Source organism: Nuphar pumila, chromosome 9 (genome assembly GCF_984573655.1).
Source record: "Nuphar pumila chromosome 9, dmNupPumi1.hap1.1, whole genome shotgun sequence".
Classification (NCBI taxonomy): domain Eukaryota; kingdom Viridiplantae; phylum Streptophyta; class Magnoliopsida; order Nymphaeales; family Nymphaeaceae; genus Nuphar; species Nuphar pumila.
Window position 1 is genome coordinate 27,580,001 of NC_143257.1, and position 18,776 is coordinate 27,598,776.

At 38.5% G+C, this 18,776-nt stretch overlaps 1 protein-coding gene across 6 annotated transcripts in view; it reads left to right on the top strand.

The window, feature by feature from the left end:
- The window catches only part of LOC149828524 (isochorismate synthase 2, chloroplastic-like), a 239,968-nt gene that overhangs the window by 172,275 nt on the left and 48,917 nt on the right, over window positions 1-18,776 (top strand). For 4 of the 6 annotated variants that reach the window (XM_090017631.1, XM_090017628.1, XM_090017629.1 and 1 more), the window contains 5 exons: window positions 9,354-9,411; window positions 9,481-9,591; window positions 9,955-10,039; window positions 10,218-10,315; window positions 11,739-11,831. In XM_090017631.1, the coding sequence (XP_089873757.1) occupies window positions 9,354-9,411; window positions 9,481-9,591; window positions 9,955-10,039; window positions 10,218-10,315; window positions 11,739-11,831 (445 nt within the window). The remainder of the gene's footprint in view (window positions 1-9,353; window positions 9,412-9,480; window positions 9,592-9,954; window positions 10,040-10,217; window positions 10,316-11,738; window positions 11,832-18,776) is intronic. The other 2 variants (XM_090017632.1, XM_090017633.1) reach the window with 1 other exon arrangement.

Sequence of the window (18,776 nt, forward strand, 5' to 3'; positions counted from 1 at the left end):
CATCGACGATTGAAATGAGTCATCGCAGGCCTGGAGAGCCTCGAGCATTGGTTTGCTCTTTCTTTGTTTACTTTTAAAGGCATCGCAAAAATCATAATTACTTGTATTGCATTGTTCTATGTGTTTACACGGGTTGAAGTCCCAAATGGGTCCCCGCAAGGGAGGATGTGGGTTTTTACTTTACTTTTGCATATAGTGTTGTAAACTTAAAGAAATTAACTTTAATAAAAATATAATGAATAAGAACAATGTAATATACATTCTGGGATATCTCATCTGGAGTATGAGAATCTTAGATATCTGGTCTTGGGGAGACTGTGAGGATACAAAAACTCTGTGTGCTGTAATTTGGTCTCCTGAACCCGATATTGAGATTCTTTCTCCTGGCCACGGTTTTAGGGAGAGTCTGCTACTTTACTCGGGAGTGATGTGTTTGACACAACTGTTGTTTATGGTACCAAAGAAGTGACACATGTGGGCCTGGGGTGTCCCTTGTGTCCCCGACATTAGATGCGGAGGTCTAATGTTCCGAAGGTGATTCGGTCAAGGGCTAAGTTGGAACCCAGTAATAAAATACAAATTGTGTGCTAAGCTACCCTGAGAACCTACTTGACCTCGGGGATTGTATCCGTTTGGTGTATCCGCGGGCCACGGTAATTAAAAAGAGGAACTTAAAGTTGTGTGCATTTAATAGGGCATACATATGGAAAGATGGAACTTAAATGAAAGATAACAAAAAGGAATCATGCATTGCACATAATCATGTATTTCCCTGTTATGCATTAGATCATACATGTTTGAATCATTCTCTATATCATGACATGATTTGGTGGTAGCATATGATTTACTTCTTGAAATCATGCTGCAAGGTTTGGTTATTTAGTTCTTGATATATGGTACTGCTTTACTGTTCTTGACTGGTGAACATATGTAATTGTTGGTAAGTATGAATATTTGAATGCTGTAAATTTTATATCTGTATTCACTCAAATCATTGCATGAAATCTTATCCATGTTCTTTGTCTCACCTGGTTTCTTTAGAAGTAGTTGTGCTCAGAATTTCGGTTCTGACACCCTATTTTGTTGTTTTTTCACAGGACATGGTGAACAGTGAGGTTGAACTGACTACTGAAAATGGATGAGAGTCATACTTGAGCTTGTCAGCTTCAGCAGAGGACATAATGGCTCTACTTTGGCGTCTTTTAGTTCTTTTTAATTCCTGCAGTTGTTACTTCACTTTGTGTTGTGTATGAGACTCTTATTGGTTCATTAATAAAAGAGTTTTAGTTGGTTCTTATGGATAATGGTTATAAGGTCGTTTGTGGTGGTTGGACTATCCAATGGAAATTGGAACTGTGAGGACCCCAGATCTCTTGGAAGGTTTCCGCAACTCTTAGAAAAAAAAATATTCCGCATTTTCAAAGGGTATGGATTGGGGTCGTTACAACAAGTTTGAAATTTTGGGGTGTTACTGTTGTAGTCTAATTCCTATAAATTTACTATTTTTCAGGTAAAAAATAGGGTTTATGAGCGGCTGCGGGATGAAGCATCAGATCAAGATTTTTGGATTTACTGTTCCCGGGATAGTTTGGGTTCATTGTAATTTATTTGTTCATGTCAATTAAAACTCTGATGTTATTATTCATTTGATAATGAAATGAAATAAATGATTTGGCTTGCTCTCCACTGTGATGTTTCGAAATGTTTAACCTTATATTATTACTTGTTTTCACTGTTATACAACAACAACTACGCCTTCATCCCAAAACAATTGGGGTCGGCGATATGAACCAAAAAAGAAAATCATTTTGGGTCTTCCACATGAATCCTTTGTTAAAATACATGTAATTCATATATATATATTTATATATATATGTAATTGTCTAAAATACCCAATAGGGGTATTTTAGTCATTTCACAAGTACCCGATAGGGGTACTTGTTTTTTTTCTTTTATTTTCCTTTTTATTTTTTGTAAATTATATTTTTCTTTTTTATGTTTTTTTGCTCACACAAAAGGGGCCCCACCATGTAGTCGATGGGGCCCCCAACGATCACATTTGTGACCGTTGGGGGCTCCCAACGACTACATGGGGTGCCCCTAGGTGGCTCTCCTTTTAAGGCCTCTTGGCCATCCCCCCTCTCCTTCTTTTGTGTATAAATAGGGGTGAACCCCTCTTGTATTTTTCACTTAAGAGAGCTCTCTCTCTTTTCAATAAGAGACTTTTATATTTTTATGTTGTGTTGTCTCTTGTGGGTTTGGGTGTTAGCCCTTTTGTTTGTTCCTTAGTGGATGTTGTAAGTGCTTAATGCACTTTTTGCTTTTCCGCATATTTCATTACATGGTATCAGAGCCTTGTTTATGCTCTTCTTCTTAATATAGCTAGTCGTGTAGCTATATTTTTTTCTTGTTGTATCTCTCTCCATTTATCCTCTTGTGAGTGTTTGAAATGGAAGGAGAACAAAAGATTGATCTCTTCTTCAAGCTCAATGGCTCCAACTACATGATGTGGGCCGCCGCCATGGAGAACAACCTCAAAGGTAAAAAACTTTGGGGATACGTTATGGGCACCATTCCGGAACCACAACTCCAACTAACTAAGATGGATGGTGATCAAGAAAAAGCTCTTGAAGGCATTGCCCGCATGAAGGTCATTGAAGATCACCAATCTAAAGTGGAAGATTGGGAAAGCAAGCATGCCAAGATTCTTGCTTGGTTCATGAACAATGTGGAGCTCAAAATTTGCGCCAACATTGCCAAGTTTCGGATGGCGAATGAAGCATGGTTCTTTATGAAAGGTATGTTTACTCAAAAGACCTTGCTCGTCAATTCTTTCTTCAAGAAAAAATCCGGACTATCAAGCAAGGAGAAATGAGTGTAAGGGATTACTTTAGCACTCTTGGTCCCCTATGTGATGAGCTATCTTTACTAGAACCAAAATGGGTTTCTAGCGTGGATGTGGAATTAAGGAGAGAACAAATGGAAAAAGAACACTTTTTCCAATTTTTACATGGGCTTAGGTCCGAATATGAACAAGTTATATCTTCCCTCCTACATAGATCTAAGCCTCTTCCCTTGGAAGATGCCATTGCCGAAATATGCCAAGAAGAAACTCGTCTTGGCATGATTAAAGGAGGAGATGATGTCTTGGCCGTATCAAAACCCGGCAACCATATGAAAGCTTACAAACCTTCACATTTTGGAAAGCAAAATAATTATAATGGCAACTATAGAAAAGCCATTTGCCATCATTGTCAAGAGCCGGGTCATATAAGACCTAATTGCCCTAAGTTGAATGAAGCACCTAAAAATAAGGTTGCTTCCGTTGAAGAAGCTACTCAAAAGAAAGAGAAAGCCATCAAAGGAAATGAATCTTTTTCTTTTGCTCAACTATCAGAAGCACTACAAACTCTACTCAAGATACCATCAACCTCGGGTGCCGCCATAGCTTCTTCCTCTCCTCCAGGTATGTCGTCTTGGATCCTTGACTCTGGAGCTTCCTTTCATATGACCCCACTTGAAAATGAGCTTTCCGATTTATGTAATAATTATAAAAACTCCTATGTTTCAACTGCCGATGGTACATCCTTACAAGTAAAAAGTTTTGGAACTTTAAACTTTTCAAAAGATTTCTTTGTGCCAAACGTGAGAGTTGTACCTCAACTTAATTTAAATCTCCTCTCTGTTGCTCAAATATGTGATCATGGATGTGAAATCTCCTTCTCAACTAAGGATTGCTCTATACAGGATCTCCGGTCCGAGAAGCAGATTGGGCAAGGCCATAGGAGGGGAGATCTCTATTACATGAGCAACTTGAAACTCCCCACTAACTCTTTTTGTAACCATGTCCAAGATAAAAATATTGATATTTGGCATCAAAGACTTGGACATCCAAGTTTCTCAAAAATGTACTCATTTCCATTTGGAAAGAAATTTTGTAATGAGAAACATTTTGTTTGCAAGAATTGTATTTTTGGCAAAATGAAATCTACTCCTTTTCCAAACCGAACTTTTGTGTCCAAAAGACCTTTTGAGTTAGTCCATTCGGACGTTTGGGGTCCTTCCCTCGTCATGTCTAAAGGAGGGCACTCCTATTACGTCACTTTCATCGATGACTACACTAGGTATGTATGGATCTACTTTCTCAATTTAAAATCCGAAGTCTTTGACTTCTTCAAAAAATTTCATATGATAGTTAAAAATCAATTTTCAAGTAATATCTCTACTCTTAGATCCGATTCGGGTGGAGAATATTTATGAAATGAATGTCAAAACTATTTAGAAGTAAATGAAATTTGTCATCAAAGATCGTGTCCTAGGACTCCCCAACAAAACGGCTTGGCCGAAAGAAAGCATAGACACATCATGGAAACCACTAGGACACTCCTTATTTCCAAAGAAATTCCAAAGAGTTTTGGGCCGAAGCGGCCTTAACCTCAACTTAATAAATAGAATGATATCTTCATCCTTACAAAATACATCTCTATATGAAAAACTATTTGAAAGAACACCCAATTTCAATAGATTAAGATTTTTTGGATGTAATGTTTTGTCCTTACTCATAAACGGGACAAATTATCTCCTAAAGCTATTGAATGTGTTTTCTTGAGATATGGAGAAAATCAAAAGGGTTTTAGATGTTTTGACTTGAAAAATAACAAACTCTATGTATCCAAAGATGTAACATTTTTGGAAAATGAAAATGGTTTTGTGAAAACTAAAGATATTGACGAAAGTGAATATGCTTTTTTATTTGATCTTCTATCTCAAGAAGATGAGACTCCTCAAGAAGAGGAAATCTCTAATGAGTCTTTGAATGACCTAGAGGAAATTCCTCTTGATAATGTTATAGATGAAAATAATAGACCAATCCAAACCTATGTTAGGCGTGGTCAACAAACTCAGATGAGCACCTTAGAAAAATACTCTCAAGGATCCAACATAGAAGAAACCTCTTTAAGGAGATCCGGTCGGATCTCCAATCCTCCTAATAGGTTTGTTTCCTATGAGTCCCTAACTCCAAGATATAGAGCATGTCTAATTGCGTTGCATTCATTTCATGAACCCTCACACTATAATGAGGCCAAAGATATTCCCCAATGGGTTGAAGCCATGAACTTAGAGCTTAGTGCCCTTGAAAAGGCAAAAACTTGGGAAATAACTTCGTTACCCTCTGGAAAGAAATCAATTGGATGTAGATGGGTCTTCAAAATTAAAACTAAGAGTGATGGTTCATTAGAACGTTATAAAACACGGTTAGTAGCTAAAGGATATGCTCAAGAATATGATATAGATTATGAAGAAACCTTCGCACCTGTTGCTAGAATGACTAGTGTTAGGACTCTTATTGCTATTGCGTCAGTGAGAAAATGGCCTATCTATCAACTCGATGTTAAGAATGCATTTCTAAATGGCGAATTAAATGAAGAAGTTTACATGGATCCCCCACCAGGAGTATGTATTGGTAAAAGTAAAATTCTCAAACTTAAAAAGGCATTATATGGTTTAAAAAAAGCCCCAAAGGCTTGGCATGATAGATTTAGTAATGTAATGACAAGTTTGAATTTTCGTTCATGTTATACTGACACTACGTTGTTTGTAAAAAGTGCAGGGTCTTCAATAGTTATTTTACTACTTTATGTTGATGATATGATCATCACAGGAAGTGATGAGCAAGGCATTAATGATATTAAGAAGGTTTTGAAAGAAAATTTTGATATGTCTAACATTGGTTTCTTAAGATATTTTTTAGGAATTGAAGTGGCGTACTCTCCTCGAGGGTACATTCTCTCTCAAATGAAACTTGTTGCTGACATCTGTTCTAAATCTGGTATCTCCGATGATAAGAAGACAAAAACCTCAGAAGTCATCAATGCAAAATTAAGGTTGGAAGATGGAACACCTCTCGAGGATCCTACTCCCTACCGACAACTTGTTGAGTCTCTAACCTACTTATCCATCACTCGGCCAGACATTGCTCATGCCGTCCACTCTGTCAGTCAGTTTCAACATGCACCTACAACCGTGCACATGAGTGCAGTCTTAAGGATCGTCAGATATATCAAAAATACCATAACTAAGGGAGTTTTTCTTTCCTCTGCCTCATCACTTGATTTAATTGCTTATACTGATGCAGATTGGGGAGGAAATCCCAATGACCGAGTCTCAACTACCGGATTTTGTGTTTTCTTAGGTGACTCTATGATTTCTTGGAGATGCAAGAAGCAACACAAAGTAGCCTTGTCCTCGACGGAAGCGGAATATCGTGCTATGGCCACTACAACCATGAAACTTGTGTGACTAAGAAGCCTCCTCAGTGATATGGGCATTGTCATCTCTACTCCTTCGAAGATGTGTTGCGACAACAAAAGCGCAATCTATATTGCAAGCAATCACACCTTCCATGAGCGCACTAAGCATATTGAGATGGACTGCCATTACGTACGTGATGAATACCTAAGAGGAACCATAGCACTACCTTACGTCACATCAGAGTACCAGTTGGCGGACTTCTTCACTAAGGCTCTTGCTGCTCCTCGCTTTTTGTTTCTCCTTAACAAGCTTTCGGTTATATCCCCGTAAAGCTTGAGGGAGGGTGTTAAAATACATGTAATTCATATATATTTATATATATATATATGTAATTGTCTAAAATACCCGATAGGGGTATTTTAGTCATTTTACAAGTACCCGATAGGGGTACTTATTTTTCTTCTTTTATTTTCCTTTTTATTTTTTGTAAATTATAATTTTCTTTTTTATGTTTTTTTGCTCACACAAAAGGGGCCCCACCATGTAGTTGATGGGGCCCCCAACGGTCACATTTGTGACCGTTGGGGGCTCCCAACGACTACATGGGGAGCCCCTAGGTGGCTCTCCTTTTAAGGCCTCTTGGCCATCCCCCCTCTCCTTCTTTTGTGTATAAATAGGGGTGAACCCCTCTTGTATTTTTCACTTAAGAGAGCTCTCTCTCTTTTCAATAAGAGACTTTTATATTTTTATGTTGTGTTGTCTCTTGTGGGTTTGGGTGTTAGCCCTTTTGTTTGTTCCTTAGTGGATGTTGTAAGTGCTTAATGCACTTTTTGCTTTTCCGCATATTTCATTACATCCTTCTCCTCCAGTCATTTCTATCCAATGCCATGTCCTCGGTGAGGTTCAAAGCATTCATATCCTTTCCTATCACCTCCATCCATGTCTTCCTAGGCCTACCCCGACCTCTTTTTTTTACATATAACTTGTTTTCACTGTTATATATATAAAAAAAATCCTTAAAAATTTGGGTTAAAATTTTGGGGCGTTACAATATGGGTCTTGGATAGAGTCAAGATAAATATTAATTCGGATCAAAACTATTGGATCCAGTCCGATCCAAATCGACAAACTGCTCCTTTTTAGAAAAAATATGATTTTTGGGCCAACCGAAACTTAAATTTGAAAATGTTACATACCGTTGCACTCGGCGTTGTGAGACTCATTCAATGACATATTACACGAATATCAAATTCTGAAATTCGCCTCAAAATAACCCACATTTCGCTCAAATTGAAAGGTCGAAAATATAACTATTTCTTACGCTTTGATTGGCTCGTCTCGACCTTGTCGATGAGACCTGGTTCAAGCTTAGAGTCAAAAGCATCAGTTAAAAATCGAGGTTCAAACGACTTTTCTCCCGGTCTTGGCCAAATTTTAGAAAAAACAGAAAAATGACTAAGTATAAAAATACGTGATATTACAACAAAAAGGTATTTGGTCGTGCTACGAAGAAAATGATGGAATCTTTTTATGTTATTGGACAAAGAAATGCCTGCATCCCAGGGGTCAAACCTGGTTTGAGCTGACTGGGTTGAGCCAGGCTCATGTCGAGACTGAACCGACCTGGGCTCGGTGCTAGCCGGGCCTAGCTCGGCTATGTCTGCCTAGCGAAAGGCAGGGAAGAGGAGGAGGCAGGGGGCATCACCCCTGCCTGCTAACCGAGAAAATGGAGACAGGGGTGACCCCTGCTTGTTAATTTTGAAGAGGAGGCAGGGACGTCACCCCTGCCTGTTAATCGAGAAGAGGTAGGGGTGTCGCCCCTGCCTACCTACAACAAAGAGAAGGAGAGGTAGGAGTGTCGCCCTCTGCCAGCTAACCAAAAAAAAATGAGGCAAGAGGCAGGAGAGTTGCCTCTGCCTGTTAATCGGGAAGGGGAGGCAGGGGCGTCGCCCCTCTGCGAACAAAGGAGAGGAGGCAAGGGGGGTATCGCCCCTGCCTGCTAAAAAGGAAGAAGTGGGAGCAGGGAGGGGTTGTGCCCTCCTCTGCTGAAAAGGGAAGAGAGAGAGAGAGCAGGGAGGGACAGTGCCCCTCCACTGTTGTAGCAGGCGAAACAGGGAGGGGCGGTGCCCCTCCACTGTCGTAACAGGCAAAGCAGGGAGGGGCAGCGCCCCTCCACTGCCGTAATAAAAGGGGGCAGGAGGGCTCTGCTCTCCTGCGTCGGTTGGATCCAACCTGGATCCAAAACATTTTTTTTTTAAACCGAGTCTTTATAGATCCTAACAATAAGCTCTCAACCACAGGTTTTTGTCCTTTCTAGGTGAATCATTAATCTCATGGAGGTGGATGAAGCAACATGAGGTCTCATTATTGGGGTCTTTCACCCCCTCTTAATTAATGCATTTTTTGTGCATTATCCTATACATAAAATTAATAATTTTTAAAAGGGTTTGTGAGTGCTCTCTTGTGATTCCTCCTTGGTGCCCTTAGTGTCCTATGTGTGTGAGCCCTTAGTGGCTTATGTGAGTGCTTTTGTGCCTTGTGTGTTCTTGAAGCTCGTGAGTTTACTTTGTGTTGGTGGTGATCTCGTTACAAGTAGCATTTATAATTTTATGCTCCTCGGCATCTTAAGATTACTGAAATTGATGTTCAAGCTTATAGGTTTCTCTATCTCATTTCATATGATCCAGTGGGTTACCTAGGTCACTACTTCCTTAAAGCGATTAGCAGGGAAAGCATTGCTTCATTTGAGAATGAATTATGGCTTGTTTTTGTATGTTTTGGTTAATTCATTACATATTCACGACTTAATGATTTTTTTCAGATTATCATATTATAGTTTTTTAGGTTTTGAATAAAATAATGGATATATTATGGCGGCTTATTATCTATCCCTTCTTCTTATGCTTTATGGCATGCTTTAGGCATACTATTGATCTTTTCATTTCTCACCTTGGTCCAACAAAGATTCTCTGACGAATGCATAACTGCTTAAATATGTTTCTTTGTATGCTTCATTCTTTGCAATGAGTTGCTGTTTGCATAATACAGTTGCTACCTATCACATGGTTTTATGAGAAACTAATGTATTCATCTATTTGCAGTCCAAAAGATCACCTTGAATTTGAGATAGTTAGAGAGACCATCAGAAGAAAGCTAGAGGTAGGATCAATTCTGTTGCCTTTCACTTCCTTTTTTCTACTTGTCTCCATTTCTTTGTTTATTATTCAGATAATATGCAAACAAGTGCTAGTAGATCCAGAAAAAACAATCTTAAAACTACCAAGGGTGCAGCATCTGTGTGCTCGGATCCTGGGAAAATTAAGAAGTGAAGATGATGAAGTAAGCTCTCTCCCTCACTCACTCTCTTTATATATATAGTAATAAAATATGTTCATTTTTTTTAATTGGAAGGCAAGAAGTTCTCATGATTGTTTTACCATGAAGAGTGCCCAGTTAGTTTCCTTTATGATAAAAAATTCTGATCTCCTTTTTCTTTAACATCTTTGTTGGATATGATTTCATGGTTTGAGGAGATGACTTCTAAACAAATGTTCATACTTCATACATGATACTTAATTTCTAGAAATCTTGCTCTTGGCATTTGCTGTTCCTCTACATATTTTGACTGAATAACTATAATGTTATCACATTCATGGAAGTATGCACAGTAAAAGAGTAAAATTATTTCAATGGGTCTTGCAGTTTGACATCCTCTCTTCTCTTCACCCTACTCCAGCAGTATGCGGATTCCCTACTGATGAGGCACGCCAATTTATAGAAGAAACTGGTAATTTCTGTCATTTTTCTGTATCAATTTGTCAAAAATTTTATAAAAAGAAGATACCTCAGAATTTAAGCATGCATATATGTGTCTGTCTGTGTGTGGGGAAGTGTGCATATGCATGTGCTTTCATGTCTGTGTGTGTGTGTCCGTTTTGGTGACCATCTAGTTTCTGCTATGCCAGAAAGGTTTGACCGGGGAATGTATGCTGGGCCTGTTGGGTGGTTTGGAGGAAGAGAAACTGAATTTGCTGTTGGGATTAGGTCTGGGCTAGTAGATAAGGTAAGAGAAGTTCATGATTCTGACCTGGATTTGCTTTTCTGGGTTTTTGAATAGCTTTGGGGTTTTATTTTTCAGATTTTGGTCTTCTCTTGTTGATGTTTCTGTTTCCGGGTTACAACTCTGTATTTAACTTGACTTTGGCTATGAATTTCATTTCATAAGTGGATTGAATTCTGTTTGGACGTGGGAATTCCTGAAGCCTACATAATCAGATAGCCTAATTAGGTTCAGATTCAGATCCAGACAAGCATTGCGAGACCCCCTTATCAAATCAAGATTGAAACTGCTTTTAAACTTTAGGGGATTTAGTTTTATGCTCAAAACAATTGTTGGATGATTATTGGGGCCAAATCTTCTCCCCCACCAAAACACAGTTTAAAATCCTGTACTGTAATCATTAGTATCCCTTAAATTGAACTTCTTCCCTTCTATTTGATTCCTTGGAGAAAAAACTCCATGCAAAAGGCATTTGCAAATGAAAGAAAACTTTGGCTATGAATAATGGAGAAACATGTGGAACCTTGATTAGAAAACCAATAGCAAGCATATGGGCAAACACCACAATGCTCAACTAATTTTTGACCCTTAGAACATAACCAACAAGTTTCAATTTGTTACACTTGTATATATCTTCTTCCCTTCACCTCCCCCCTCACCCCCCCAAACAAAAATGGTAAAAGGCAAAGGGAGATGAAGAATGATAAGAAAAGAGACCTTCTAATATGATTTATTAACAAAAAAAGACTAAAGGATGCATCTCCAAAAAGAATAACGTTCAAGACTTCCTTTTGCTAAAACCCTGCAACAACCACCACATCCCCATCTCTCTCCCCCCGCCCAAAGTTGTTTTAATTTTCAGATGTTTTCATTAAACTTATGTTTACGATTCCTATTGTGTTAATAAAAAAGTAAAAGATAGATACTTTTGCTTATCGTGCATGATTGTTGACATTTGGGTAGCATTATCTGCAGCTCCTATGGTGCCGTCGTAATGTAGCTGGATCTTGAAAAACCTTGGTATACAGGGATCCTACACAAATTATAAAAAAAATGTCAAAATTGCTAATTCTATGGCTGAAGGTTGCTAATCAAGGGGCAATTTTGTAGGTAATGGTCTGCAAGCTAAAACCAAGCCATTGATAAAAGAAAACCAAAGTCATACCAAGATGGTGGTAAACCATGTGATTTGCAGATGTGAAAAAAAAGCTCATTCTCTTGGCTAATAAAAGAAAGAAATCCTAGATTTACACATAGTGCATTTTATGGAGTCACGGAAATTTGATTTGCGGTGCAATTTTTGGATTCCCATTGGAAGTCTTGATTTCTTTGCCAGTCTACTGTTCACTTAAGCACCTTATTTGTTGCTTGTTGGAAAAATGAAGGCCCATTATCTGAGTCAATTGCTTAATTAACGTATTCGTAGGGCCTTGGAGCATTAATTTATGCAGGAGCTGGAATAGTTAAAGGGACTATTCCATCTGCAGAATGGGAGGAACTTGAATTGAAGGCATCACAGGTTCTCTCTCTCTCTCTCTCTCTCTCTCTATATATATATATATATATATATATATATATATCTTGATAAGTTATCAGACTCGCTCATGCACAAGCAGACACACACGATATGTGCACCAATTTTATGTGGTTTGGCTCTTCCACAATCCTACGTCCATGGACTGAACACTCTTTCTCTCTCTATTCAACCACTTGCAGAGAGAGAAGATGCTTATTTACATCTTTTTATCCTGTTACAATGGGGAATAGGAGTCTTAGTTTGTTTAGGACTTCCCTATTCCAATTACATGGTTTCCCAACATCACATACTTTCCTATTACAACTAGGTTTCTTTATTCCCATGTTACAAAGCTTCCTTGCAATGAGAGGACTTTCTAATTCTCTAAACTCATTCCTTTCTTGAGAGCAACTTCCCTTATCATACTCCCCCACAAGCTCATCTCCCCATCGGTGAGATTGAACTTGTATCTAATAGCTTCAAACTATGCCACAGGAAGTGGTTTGGTTAATATTTCTGCCAGTTGTTCCTCTTGAGTGATAAATTAACAAGTTCACCTCTTTTAACCTTCTCTCAAACGAAATGAAAATCGATTCCAATATGCTTCATATAAGCATGAAAAAACAGGATTTGTTGCAAGATATGTGGCCCAAGATTGTCACACCAAATAATAGGTGTATTTTGTTCTTCACCCTGCAATTCATGCAACAAATACTCAGCCAGGTAAGTTTAGAAACAGCACCTGCCAAAGCCTTATATTTTGCCTCAGTACTTGATTTTGTAATAGTTTGGTGCTTGGACAAAATTCAGGAAAGCAGATTTGTACCAAGAAAAGTAAGGTAACCTCTTGTAGATCGCTTATCATCCGGGCAACCTGCCCAGTTGTAATAACCTTAATTTTTAGGTTTTTATTTAAATATATTATGATATATATTTCTTAACAATGTGATTTGGGCCCGGGATCCAATTCGCAGATCCGGGGTCCATAAAGGGGTCTTTATACATGTATTTATCTCATAAAACATATATGTAATTACATAAGTGAAAATTTTTTCAATTTGGCGAATTATTTAAGAGATAACTACGTATATAATGTATGTATGGGCGTGGGATCCACATTTCGGATCCAATACCCAGATAGGATCCATTTGGATATAGGTAAAATACCCTATATATTCGTATACCTGATTAAAAATATATAAAAATATATATTATATGAGAATTTTTAGGGGATCCACGATTGGATCCATTTGGATCCAATCCATGGATGACCTAGTGGAAGGCAAGGGTCCGGTCAGGTTTGGATCCCGAGCCGCACGTCGCAGACCCGGCCCTCTCGTTAAAGAAAAAAAAAGAATTTAAGTTTAAAAGGTAAGAAGCTCTTGGACCCGGGTCGAACCCGACCCGGATCCATAACCCGATAGGGTTTTTTTAAAACCCTACATCGGGCTGCTCTTGTTTTAAAAGGAGGAAGGAGCAAGAATCATGCCTAGGGCATGATTCCTGCCATTTCCAGAAAGGAAGGGGGGGCTCGGCTGGCGTAACCGAACCCCGCGCCTCTCGGAAGAGGGGGGTTTCGGCAATATAAAGGGAGGTGGAAGAGGGGGTCTCACCCTCTTCCCTCATCTTTCTCGTTTCTCCCTTCCCTCGTCTCTCTCTCTCTCTCGTGGGGGCGTGCATCGGAGTGGTGGAGGTCGCCGGCGAGCTTTGGCCACCCACAACCACCGAGGGCCGCGGCAATAAATAGCCACACTCCCTGTCACGGTAGCAGGGAAGGGGCGACTCCAGCTAGCTCGTTGTTTCCGCCACGGCAGCCTTCGATTTGCCGGAAAGACCGTCGGAGAAATCTTCAACAAGGTACGGGTTTTTCTTTTGGCTCGAATGGGAAAAAAAAAACTAAATACGATTTAGGTATTGTTTTTAAGGAATCCATAAAAATCTGAATTTCTTTTATGCTTGACCTATGAGGAATCAATAGATTTATGGTGGTTTATGGGTATAGTACATTGAATCTGTTGATTTAGGGAAAAACGTGTGTAAGATGGGAATTGTGCCTTCATTAGTCTTAAGTTTAAAAGATAAACATGTTGACCTTTTATGCATGTAGATAGAGAACAAAATTTCTGTGCACATTTTTGTTATTTTGAAACACACATTCTGTTCTGGCCTATGTTCACAGCACACGTAGATGCATAAGAGCCTTATGTATGCATAGATATGATTTACCATAAGTGAATATACCGGTATAAATCTGGTCTTGTACAACACACCTGGAACAGACCATGTACGAGATACATGGGTCCGTTTGGAATATATATATATATATACATATATATATATATATATATATATATATATATATATATATATATATATATATATATATATATATATATGTGTGTGTGTGTGTGTGTGTGTGTGTGTGTACTCATACATATATCATAATCCATTAGTATGAATTGGACCCATTCATTACCAGTTTTGGTGATGTCTCACAGTCCGGTGAGTGGAAAGAATATACACATATTTACACCCTATTGTCATGAGAAGTTTATCAATGAAAAATTCAGAGTTAGTATGTTTAATCTGGCAGCATCTACCGATTCTTCATGTGATCGTGAAACCCATTTCTGTAAGATGTATGTAGATGGACTGGTGTGAATTCTGTTTAAGTAAATATACGTGACTGATACTATTACATGTATAAAATCAGGTAACCCTTTCAAAAAAAAAAATATGCTTTCTTCTGAATTACAACTATGAACTGCATGTGCATCTGATGATTCTGATCAGTTGGTTGGTCTGGTGTTATAGCTGCAGATTTGCGTCTTGAGGTCTTTTTATTTCTTTTAGCTGTCTGTAGAATTATTAGTTCAAAAGATTTTCTAAGCTACAACATCATATAATGCTGGGTTCAGCCACCATCATAGTAATATTGTTGAGCGTTTATTATCTATTGGCAGTTAAGCTGCAGATTGTTATAAATCATGTCATGCAGTTAGTCTGATTGGTACTCATGCAAACTTAGATACTATTCATTATTTAGTTGGATTGACTTTTTCACGGACCATTATGCTGGGTTGACCACATGTCTCTGGATAATGAAATTGGGTTTAACCCTAGTCAATTAAGTCGGCAAAGCTTGAATAGCCAATTTCAAGAAAAACCTTATATAAACTAGATGTTATTTTAAATCCACAATTTGACTCATAAAGTGTGCATTTAGCTAAGTAGGTAACATGTTTGTCATGTACATGTGTGGTTATGAGTTCAAATCCTGCCTTATATAGAATTAAGTTTTTATGTATGTTCCATATGCCTATTGGTTATGTTATGCTTATTCAGGGTGATGTTTCCTTAGGTGCTTAAACTTGATAAATAATCCTTGTTCGAAATTATTGTTGTAAGTGAGTGTACTTGTGCATATACACATATGGAATTTAGATCAAAACTGCATGGTTGTTCGTATGTTTTAATTGGATTGATTCATGAATGAACTATTGCATTTGACATGAGTACGTGCATGTCATGAAAACATGCATTTAATGTGGGGGTGTGAATTTATGCTTATGCTTATGAAATTATTGATTCATGCACAACTTGCATACATGAATGCGCATTGGAAAGCATGTGAAAAGAATGCATAGTGGCATGTGATTGAGGATTTATGCTTATGAATATTGTGATGATCAAATTGGATCATCAGGGGCTGGGTGAGCCTCGAGAACTAGTTGTTCTCCGTTTTAATTATTTTGATGCATTTCAACAAATCAAATGTGAGATTTGTTGTTTTACCACACTGTTCTATGTTGTCATGGGCGGTGGTCCCATGAAAAGCTTAGCATGCTGATGTGCAAGCTTATGTTATTAATTCGGCATGTAAATTTGCAAACGTAAAAGAAATGAATTAATAACCAGATAAAAGAAAATAAAGAACAGTGTAATTCACTTTCTCCTTGATGTCCTTGCGTTAGCATGGGAATCTTGGATATTGCGGTTTAGGGGAAACCGTGAGGATACAAAAACTCCGTGTGCGTTTTGTTGCCCCTAAACCCGATATTGAGGTTCTTCTCCTGGCCACGGTTTTAGGGAGAGCCGCCACTTTACCCGGGAGTGGTGTGTTAGTCACAACTGTGAGTTGGTTTTGGTATACCAAGAAAGTGGCGCCAGTGGATGCTGTTTTCCCTGGTGTCCCCGACTTTGGATGCTGTTTTCCAAGGTTCCGATGGATGGTGCTGTTTCCTGATATCGGTCGTGGGCTAAGTTTGGAACCCGGTAACAAAATACAAATTGTGTGTGAAGCTACCCCGGGAACCCTACTTAACCTCGGGGATTGTACCCGTTTGGTGTATCCGCGGGCCACTGTAATTAAAAAGAGGAACTTAAGGATGTGTGCATTTAATAGGACATGCATATGGAAAGAGGAAAACTTAAATGGAAGATAATAAATGGTTCATGCATTGCACACAAATCATGCATATTCCTGCTATGCATTAGTTCATGCATATTTACCTGTTCACTTAGTTGTTTATGTTGATCATTGTATGATGTTGATCTATTTTACATTTAATTGCCTTATTGATTAAGTTATGATCAATGTTGCATATTTCGTGTTCCCTCCTGTTAACTGTTTAATTATGCATGAATGGTTGATTGACTTAAGAATTGAGTATAATTGTATTCCTCAAAATATTACATGGATCTTATTTATGCTCTTTTTCTTATTTGATTCATTAGGGAAACCTGTACGCAGAATTCTTCGGATTTCTGACCCTCTTATTTTATTGGTTTTTCCCAGGCACAGGTGATCAGTGAAGTCGACTAGCTTCTGAGAGATACGAGGGTCACATTTGTTTCAGACGACTTCACTTACGGACAGAGTGGCTCTACTGTTATTTTCTTTTAGTTCTTCTGATTTCCTACAGTTTGATATTTCATTTTTGACATGGAACATATTACTCTTATTGATTCATTAATAAAAGAATTCAGTGGATGGGTTATGATTGATAAATGTAAGTTGCTTTGTGGTGTGTGGTTATCCAACTGAAATTGGAACTGTAGGGACCCCAGGTCTCTGGGAAGTTTTCCGCGACTCTTTAAAAAAAAAAAAATATATATATATATTCCGCATTTTTCAAAGGTAGGAGTTGGGGTCGTTACACCAGTCCATATACCCTAAAAGCTGAAAGGACTCACTTGTGAATATGGAGTCCAAACGTGATAGTGCCTTTAAGATATCGAAGAATCTTCTAACATGATTCCAATGATCTTGGGTTGGTGCATGCATGAACTGACAAGATTTATATCAGATTTGATATCTGGTACAACATCTACAGGAAACAGGGAGAGAGAGAGAGAGAGAGAGAGAGAGAGAGAGAGAGAGTGAGAGAGAGAGAGAGAGAGAAACACAATGGCTGGGGCGGCATTCAATAGCTCGACCTCCAAGCCCTAACCTTTATATATATGAAGCAGATATACAACTATCCTTGTAATATCAGAGATATTACAAGGATGCCATTAATGAGAAATATACAACATGTGTTTTATTAACATACCATGCGTATGGATCTGGATCCAGATCCATACGCAAGCTATATTTTAACACCCTCCCTCAAGTTGTACGTGATTTTGGATCATGTACAACTTGCTCTTCAATAGCCAAAATTGGCGTCCTGTTAACCCCTTGGTAAACAAGTCTGCCACTTGATTTTCTGTTCGAACATGACGTAGTTCTATCTCCTTCATCTCGACTTTCTGCCGTATGAAATGTTGATCAATCTCAATGTGCTTTGTTCTGCTATGCTGGATAGGATTACATGCAATGTTTATTGTGCTTTGATTGTCACATAGAAGAAAAGATCGAATAATTGTCTCCCCAAGATCACTCAATAAGTGTTTAATCCATGTGGCTTCTACCGTGCCTGCAGCCATCGATCTGTATTCAACCTCTGTACTCGATCGTGCCACTGCCTTTTGTTTTCTGCTGCTCCAGGACACTAAATTGTGTTCAATATATACACAATATCCAAAGACAAATCGTCTCTCATCTGGATCCTCTGCCCAATCTGCGTCTGTATAAGTGATGAGTTCATGTCCTCTATGCAGATTATCGTTCTTGCGATAAACAAGTCCGTCTCCTATAGTTCCTTTTAAATAGCGTAGAATGCGCTTCACAGCTTCCATATGACCCTCCGTTGAAGCATGCATAAACTGGGATACTTGATTGACAGCATAAACTATATCAGGTCTAGTAAAGGTCAAGTACTGTAACATTCCCACGAGACTTCTATACATTGTAAGGTTGACACAAAGATGACCATCTTCAGAGCTCAGCCTTTGATGTAATACACTAGGAGTACTGACTGGTTTGCAATTCGTCATCCCGGCTCTTTCCAGAAGGTCAAGAGTGTATTTTTGTTGCATGAGTGTCAATGTGTCTTGTTGTCTGTCAACTTCCACACCAAGAAAGTACCTCAACTCCCCTAAATCTTTCATTTTGAAAGTTTTCATTAAAAACTGCTTCACGTCTTGCACATGATTATCTGAACTCTCAGTGATCACAATGTCATCAACATATATAAGAAGAAGTATAATAATGTCTGCCTTTTGGTGAATAAAGAGTGAGTGATCCAGAGAGCATCTTCTAAAACCATAACTTTGAATTTGCATAGAGAAACTTTCAATCCAGGAACGGGACGCCTGTTTCAACCCATATAGAGATTTCCTTAGTTTGCACACCCAGGTAGTAGGATCATTCTCGGCATAACCAGGAAGTTGCTCCATATACACTTCTTCCTTTAAAGTTCCATTCAAAAATGCATTTTTAACATCCATCTGGCTAAAGCTCCAACCTCGATTAACTGCTAGGGATATGATGACACGAATAGTACCCATTTTGACTACCGGACTAAAAGTTTCATCGTAGTCTTCACCATATTGTTGTGTGAA